Here is an 8,820-nt window from a genome sequence, read left to right as displayed (position 1 = left end):
GTCAAACTAAATATTTATTTAACGAGTAAATAATTAGCTCCTGAACGGCCGTTAAATATTTAACTATATATAATATAATAATATAAACTAAATATTCAACTTCTAGTTAACTTATTAATTTTGTTCATGTTTATTTTAATTTGCTGTTGGATTTTATTATTTAGCTAAATGTTCAGCTCTGATCTGGCTAAGCAAACAGGCCCCAGCTAGCTGAGCTGCTGCTAATTTAGTTCTTATTTAGCTTCAAACTCAACATTTTGCTTTAAGCTAAATATTTAGTTTGGGATTAAGCAGAATAATTGCTAAATAAATAATTAAATTATTTATTTTAAATAAATAAACTAATTATTTAGTTAGCAATTAGTTTATTTAATTGCTAACTAAATATTAGCCTCAGCTCAACTTACTTTGCTATTATTATTTTAAAGTTTAATTATTCATCATCTTTTTAAATGAGTTGAACATTTAGCCTGTTAACTAAATATTTAGTTTTAAACTGATATAAACGACTGAATAACATGGTGAAGACATTTTTTATAAAATTGAATTTTTCTCTGATGACTGAGTTAAAAGCCCGAATCCTTTCTGCTCCTTTCGGGTTGTCTGGACGGCTCCGACCCGGTCGGCCTGGAACCCGTCCAGAACCAGGAACCTTCATCACAGTTTAATTTTCTGGCTCAGCTGGTTTCTGATTCATGCTGGAACATCTGAACATTAACCCACAAACGATCCACTCCGTTAAACAGAACCAACAGAGACTGATGCTCCAGGTTCTGAGCGGGACCGGCCCAGCGACCCGAAAACCCAACACTTCCACAGAAACAGACAGAAACTAAACCTCTAACCGAAGTGAGAAAACGATCCGGTTCATAAAATCAGATTCATGGTTTCATTTCTGTTCATTCTGGGTTTAATAATTCAGATTAAAACGCTTCATCGGATCAATGAGCAGGATTTTCACAGAATGTTCTGTTCTCCCGGGCTCCGGGCCGCTGACCCGACAGGACAGAAAACCGGCTGCTCCGTCCAGCATGGAGGTGGAAAGTTGAGTGGAAGGAGGAGCACCAGCAGCAGGTGGTTCCTCTCAGAGCAACCTGAACTTCCAGAACCACAGGGCGACTTTATTCCGCCAAATTTATTTGATACGTTCAGCGTTTCCACAGGAAGTGACCCAAATCCAATACATTTATTCAGTCGGACCCAAAAGAATCTGAAAACTAAGTGCTTTTCTTTTAACACATTTAAAATGTTTTTTCCTACAAAGAATAAAAATCAGAAACTTTTCCTGCCCGCCTGGATTACAGTGATGACTGCAGATGATGCTGGTTTCTAACAGGCTGAGGTCCGGCTGAGCGGTTCTGGTTCTGCAGGACTCAGAACCAGTTCAGAAGGAAAGTTCTCTCTGGTTTTTCTCTTTAAGCTGTTCTGAGGATAAAAACGGGAACATTAACTTTAAGTTCTCATGGATCAGAACCGCCCTTATCTGGTGCTGTCTGTCAGAGATGCAGTCGGGTCGGGAGGCGCCGGCCCGGCTCTCTGATCGCAGCTCTGATGCCTGGTTAAGGGAATCTGGAGGGTCGACGCTTCCCGTCCGCCTCTCCGGATCCACAGCCAGGTTCTGATCCCAGACGGCGGCTGATCGGAGCTCCCATCATGCACCTTTCCAGCCGGAGCGCAGCGAGCGGCGCCCCCTGCAGGTGGCACAGAGAACCTCCCACCTACTGCAAACTTCCTGAAACGAAGGATCGTTTCTGCATCCGACCAGTGGTGCAGAGGTGAGTCAACAGGAAATGATGTCATCACAAAGGAGCTCAATAAGAAATGTTACCTGAAATCCACAAAGTAACTCGAATTATTAGGCTGCAAGATCCAAGTTTTCCACCTCCTGTTGTTTTTCTGAAATCCGAGTTTCTGCCACTTCCTGGAGTTTTTGACTCGTTGGCTGTGATTGGTTCTGTTTGCATCCAAGGAGTAATCTGATTGGATGAAAGCAACCTGTCATTCGCTGGTGGTGTGGTTCATTTACATGTGTCTCAGTTGCTCCCTTTGTTCAATTCAAAAATACTTTATTGATCCCAGAGGGAAATTAGATAAATATTAAAGTATGAAAATTGTGGCCACAGGTCAGTCAAACTACACAGCATTTTTCTCTCAGGAAGGCAGGAATCAAAGTTTGAAACAGAAAAACTTTCAGTGAAAGCAGAAAATTTCACACCTTTTTGGCCTGCTTGGTGCTCCGTACAGGAACCTTTCAGACGCATATTTAACGACGGACTGACATGTAAACGCTCCACACCCTAAATGATCGTTTGTTTACATGGGTATTTGTGCTCACATCAGTTTCCCGGTTCACTCAGGCTGGAGACAGAAAACGACACAGATTTTCAGCAGAGCTGCATGAAAAGCAGGAAAACGCGCATCCCAGCAGGCTGCAGGCGGTTCTGCTGGGTCTGGCCTGACCCAGAGCAGCTTCACGTCTCACTTCCTCCCTGTGAGACGGGCAGAGTTCAGAACCCTGAGCCTGCAGAGACGAGGGGACATGTTGGACCTGAGAGACGCCGAGTCGAGATCAGATCAGCAGAAACAGACGGCTGAATTACTGAAGGCTTAAACCCGACCCGTGGTCAGTCCGGCTGCGGTTCTGCTGGACGGATGGACGGGTTTGAGTCATAAAAACATTCTTGTGCCACTTTGAGTCAGGCTGCAGCTCTGAGGTCAGAGGTGAAGCTAAGAACTCTGTCTGACCTCTGACCTCCCTGGTTCATCTGAAGTCGCTGCGATTCTGCGCGGCGATGTTCGTCCTCAGAGTTAGTTTACTTCTGGGCGTCAGGAGGAAATGTTTGGGGCGCCGTTTATGAATTTACACAGAAATTGTCAATAATTTGGGTTATTTATTCATTTATTTATAAATATTTAGTTAGCAAGCTTAATATTTAACTTCATGCTAACAATTTAGTTTGAAGCTAAATATTTACCTTCAAACTAAATATTTAGCAGCTCATAGCTAAATGTTTTTTACATTATGCAATTTCACTTGTTGATTTCTGGAAGTGGACTACCAAAATAAAAGCTGGATCTTTCAAACTGTAATCTCCTCCTTCGCTTCATGTCGTTTATTTTTTATCGTTTCTTTTCTTCTTGCCAACATTTCAGCTGAAACCGACGATGAGCCGTTTTAGCAACAGCAACGCATCAGCAAAGATCCAGCTTTTATTTTGATAGTCCACTTCACAACAAGTGAATCTGCTTATTAACTAAACATTTAGCGCTGAGCAAGCTAAATATTTAGTTCAGAGCTACTCACTAAATAATTAGCAAGCTAAATATTTAGCTTGCTAATTATTTAGTTTGAAACTGTGACATCTATAAATGAACAGCATTAAAAATAAGCCCTCATGTTTTTTCCTCTTATAATGTTGTAATAACCCAAATTACTGCTGTAAATATTTGGCCTTATAATCGGTTTCCTCCAGACGCTCGGTGCTGAGCGAGCTGATGTAGAAGCGGTGTAGAGCTGACCTCTGACCTCCTGTTGCCTGCAGATGGAGGAGCTGCGGTGGCCCCGGGGCGAGCAGGACGTCCCCGTCTCGGTGTGCAGCCTGCCCTGCAGGGCCGGGCAGAGGAAGAAGGTGGTGAAGGGCATGCCGTGCTGCTGGCACTGCGAGCCCTGCGACGGATACCAGTTCCAGGCCGACGAGTTCAGCTGCAAGCTCTGCGCCTACAACATGCGGCCCGGCGCCAACCGGACCTCCTGCCGGCCCATACCCATCATCAAGCTGGAGTGGCACTCGCCCTGGGCGGTCATCCCCGTGTTCCTGGCCATGCTGGGCATCATTGCCACCATCTTCGTCATGGCGACCTTCGTGCGCTACAACGACACGCCGATCGTCCGGGCGTCGGGCCGGGAGCTGAGCTACGTCCTCCTGACCGGAATATTCCTGTGCTACATCATCACCTTCCTGATGATCGCCAAGCCGGACGTGGGCGTGTGCTCGTTCCGGCGGGTCTTCCTGGGTCTGGGGATGTGCATCAGCTACGCCGCGATGCTCACCAAGACCAACCGCATCTACCGCATCTTCGAGCAGGGCAAGAAGTCTGTGACGGCGCCGCGGCTGATCAGCCCCACCTCCCAGCTGGCCATCGCCTTCAGCCTCATCTCCGTGCAGCTGCTGGGGGTTCTGGTCTGGTTCGGGGTGGACCCGCCCAACACCGTGGTGGACTTCGACGAGCAGAGGACCATCGACCCCGAGCTGGCGCGGGGCGTGTTGAAATGTGACATCACAGATCTGCAGATCATCTGCTCGTTGGGATACAGCATCTTGCTGATGGTGACATGTACTGTTTACGCCATCAAGACCCGGGGCGTCCCGGAGAACTTTAACGAGGCCAAGCCCATCGGCTTCACCATGTACACCACCTGCATCGTGTGGCTGGCCTTCATCCCCATCTTCTTCGGCACGGCTCAGTCTGCAGAGAAGGTAGGAAACGCTTCGTCATACTGCAGCTTTTTACTGTGAAAACCTACAAGCATTAGCATGCTAACCCTTCAGGTTCTGTGATTTCCATTCGCCACTTGACTTTCAGGATGTCAGTCATTTTTCAAGATGGCCACCATTTTTGAGCCAATTACTGCCTTAAAACTTTCTCTTTTTCTGTTTGGATTCATCTTGACGACGTCCATCCTATTCATGAGGCATTAACACGTAAAATTACATTTTTTGAGCTTTACATCCTGTTATGTTATTCCCTCAACAAAAACAGACCTGGAGTGTTGCAACTCTGCACTCAGCTCCTTCAGACTAGCCAGCAGCAATTAGCAAACATCTGCTGAGTTCATTGTAGGAGCTGCTGCTCAGAGCAACGTTGATAAAAACGTTAAAGGGTTAACAGAGGAGCCATGTTGGATGACTTCCTGGAGGCGGAGCTTCAGAAAGAGCAGGAGCTTCTTAAAGAGACAGAGGCCCAATTTCAAGGCGTTAAATATTTTTAAATGATATTTGATGTATTTTTATTTCTATAACGACTGAAGGTAACACAGTTACCTGACTGTGTTTAAAATGGTTCTGTGTACCTGGAAAATACTTAATTCTGCCTTTTAATGTCATAATATGCAGCAAAATCACAAACAGCAAACTCTAACTGAGGAGTTTGCTGTTTGTGTCTCACACCGACAGGAAGGAGATGAAGACTGAAAGGTTAGCATCTTAATGGGTAGCGTTGGCCTCTGCTAATTCTTTCATGTGTTTAGCAGTTTAGCATTACTGTAACTGAGATTCTTGTTTAGTGAATTAGCAGTTGGTGAATCTGTTGGGTTAGCCGTAGCCACCACTGGCAATAACCACTGCTGATTTTAGTGTAAACATATTTTCTCCATTACAACCATGGTGGCCATTTTGAAAAATATCTACCAGAGAAACACTAGATAAAGAAAATGTATATGATTTCCATAGTTCAGAATGCGTAGGCTTTGATGATGCCACAATAATCACATTCATATAATTGGCCATTTTAGTTCAAAAATGTACTTAATAGAAATAAATATAATTTCTGTGTCCAGTTATGTACAACTTGACACTAAAAGTATTAATCTGTGATTAATATTGGCAATTTTAGTGCAAAAATAAATCTTCATTGATCATCATGTAGATTTTGGTTTTTAGTGAAGATGGCGGCCATCTTGAATTTTTCAGTGGCTAATGTTTTTTGACATCAGTGTTAAACTCAGTTGTTCTACTGACGTGAATTTCTGAAATATTTAATCATCTGCTTTAACTGCAAACTCTTTGGATGAGAAATAAACTCGTCTTCACGCCTCAGAAAACCTGCTGCTGCTTCGGCCCTGAAGGTGACGAAGAGTTAACGAGCTACTGCCCCCTGCTGTCCACATTTAGCTTCAAAGTAAATATTAACTTGATAATTAAATTCTCAGTTTAAGCCATAATATTTAGTTGGTAAACTTAATATTTAGCTTCAGGCTAAACTTTGAAGTTAAAGTTTAGCTTTAAAAACTTTTGAGAATAGTAAAGTGAACATGATGAATTATTTAACGTCTGCATGACCTGATTATATTTTTCTGTATATTATAGTTTGGACTCTTTGTAATAAACTGAACTGTTTTAAAGAGGAAAATAAAATATGGTTCTCTTAAACCTTCAAACCTCTAACAGATGTTAGCTGCTGCTGATTTTATCACCTCCATCTTGTTGTATGGATCTTACAGGCTCCGCCTCCTTAGTGCTGCTGGAGGTCAAGGGTCAACTAGAGGGAAAACCCAGAAAACTGGGCAGAACATGTTTGGAAATAAAACCTGCGTCTCTGGGTGTGATTCCTGAGCCGCAGCGTCGAAGCGACGTGGCGCTTCCCTCTCGATGCTTCCTGTTCTCCTGCCGGCGAGCAGCAGTGAGAAGTGGGACCGGACTGACCCGGCGGTTCTGTTCCTGTTGGTTTTCTGAGCGTCTCAGCGGCACGGAGCTGAACTGAACCCCCTGCTGTGCTCGTCCTCGCATAAAGCAGCTTTTCAGCTGCAGCTCAGGAATCTCCTCGGCCTTGTTGACTGTTTCTTGGTGGTAGCTGCAGATGTTTTCATGTCTGTGTGAGGATTTGTGTTTGCAGGCAGGCCTGGGCTGACTTTGCTCCTCTTTGTTGGAGGATCTGAAAGGCTGCGGCTCGGCGGCTGGGAGCAGCAGCCTGAGGCGGCGGGATATCGGGGAGAGCGAGTCAGAAAGCAGCGTGTTTACCTGTTATCTCCCTGCTTTACACAGACTTTACCCTCCTCAGCTGCTTGCATTCACACACCTGCAGCTTTAGTAGCACAGAAACACTGAAACAAGCCTCAGTGTGTTGCTGCAGGTTCAGGATGTGAACGCGTTTCTCTTCGTCTGTGTCAGAAAAGGACCAGCGAATATTTTAAAATTATTAGATTTTTATTTTCTATTTCAGAAAAAAAATTAAATGACTCTTAAACAGAAGTGAAAAACGGCCCATTTGTTCAACCACAGGGCAGGTAAACAGCTGAAACAAGCAAAAAACAAAATAATAAAAATGTTTTCTTTATTTTCTGCAGAACATCCAGTTTGAAACATCCGGATGTTTTCCATCTGAAGCTGGACGGGAGGAAACTGTCCTGGAAGCTCTTCAGTTAGTTTGGGCTGTAAAAAATAGTTTCTAGAGAAAATAACGTAATTCACTTCAAATAAGGCAAAATAACTTGCAACTAACTTTTTCTGCAAGATGTATAAGCTTGTTTAAGTCAATAATTATTGAATAATAAAGTACTGGTTCCACTGATTATTTCACTTATAAAACAACATTTTTCCTGCGTTTTATGTAAAATAATCTGCCAGCAGAACTAGTTATTTTTTGTCAGTGTTAAGAAATTATTGACTGAATCAAACTCTTTATGTCTTGTTGAAAAGTTACTTGTAAGTTATTTTTTTCAACTGATCTGAGATATTTGTAGTAGAAACTGGACAGAAATAGTTGGTAGTAAGATTTTGTGTTTTTACAGTGTAGAGGATTCCTGTAGCTGCAGATTCAATCTTTGCTACAGATGATCCAGCCTCAGTGAAGGAATTCTTTAAAATATTTATTTTCTTCTTTAAAAAGGAAATGAATAGTTTGTAGTTTTACATTCTTTAATGTATTTCTAATGTATAAAATGAAATTAAATGAAAACTCTGCAGAATGTGCCATAAATGGTCAGAATAATCGTTTACTGGGAAAATGTTTTAGCTGCAGTCTTAATTATATTCACCTCATCCAGACACTTGAACGGCTCCACATTTTCCTATTAAGGACTGGTTTTAAAGGAGCGGCACCATTGACCATCTAATGGTCTGTTTTATTGGATCCAGGAGCAGAAATCTAGAATCACATCTCTGATTAAAAACCCGATTCAGCCTTCAGCTCATGGCTTCATTCTCCCAGTGGAGGAGACGCCGCTGGTAGCCGTAACCTGCAGCCGGCTGCGACGCGCCGCAGACCTCAGAGAGCCAGATAACAGGATGAAGCAGCTCCAGGGTGACGGGCATGAGCGGCGAGAGGCTAAGCTGCTCTGAGGTCAGCAGAGCCGGTTCCGCTCCGCAGAGTCTACGGTCCCGTAGGGCAGATTTGTAGCGTGTGATTTGGGCGACGTAAATAAACCTGAGCGCTTTGCCTCCGACAGCAGAGATCAGCGGTGGAGCAGGGAGGCTTTCTGAAGCTTAGCAGGGACGCTGAGACCTGAGAGAGGCAGGAGATAAACAGATCCACTGATCTGCTGCTGCAGAGCTTCAGAGAACAGAATCAGCCTGCTGCTGCAGATGGCCTCTCCACGCTTCCTGTTATATCTCTACATACTTCCTGTAACATCTCTACATACTTCCTGTAACATCTCTACTTACTTCCTGTTACATCTCTACTTACTTCCTGTTACATCTCTACATACTTCCTGTAACATCTCTACATACTTCCTGTTACATCTCTCCATACTTCCTGTTACATCTCTACATACTTCCTGTAACATCTCTACGTACTTCCTGTTACATCTCTACATGCTTCCTGTTACATCTCTACATGCTTCCTGTAACATCTCTACATACTTCCTGTTACATCTCTAAACTTCCTGTTACATCTCTCCATACTTCCTGTAACATCTCTACATACTTCCTGTTACATCTCTAAACTTCCTGTTACATCTCTCCATACTTCCTGTAACATCTCTACATACTTCCTGTTACATCTCTAAACTTCCTGTTATATCTCTACATACTTCCTGTTACATCTCTAAACTTCCTGTTACATCTCTCCATACTTCCTGTAACATCTCTACATACTTCCTGT

At 43.5% G+C, this 8,820-nt stretch overlaps 1 protein-coding gene across 1 annotated transcript in view; it reads left to right on the top strand.

Annotated features, from left to right (window-relative positions):
* LOC103131950 (metabotropic glutamate receptor 7-like) overlaps window positions 1–8,820 on the top strand; it is a 64,501-nt gene that overhangs the window by 37,673 nt on the left and 18,008 nt on the right. The window contains exon 7 of the mRNA XM_007543693.2: window positions 3,543–4,478. Coding sequence (XP_007543755.2) covers window positions 3,543–4,478 — 936 coding nt within the window. The remainder of the gene's footprint in view (window positions 1–3,542; window positions 4,479–8,820) is intronic.

Source organism: Poecilia formosa, unplaced genomic scaffold (assembly GCF_000485575.1).
Source record: "Poecilia formosa unplaced genomic scaffold, Poecilia_formosa-5.1.2 Scaffold880, whole genome shotgun sequence".
In the NCBI taxonomy this organism is placed as follows: Eukaryota; Metazoa; Chordata; class Actinopteri; order Cyprinodontiformes; family Poeciliidae; genus Poecilia; species Poecilia formosa.
Note: the sequence above shows the minus strand (reverse complement) of the source record. Positions and strands in the feature narration are given on the sequence as shown.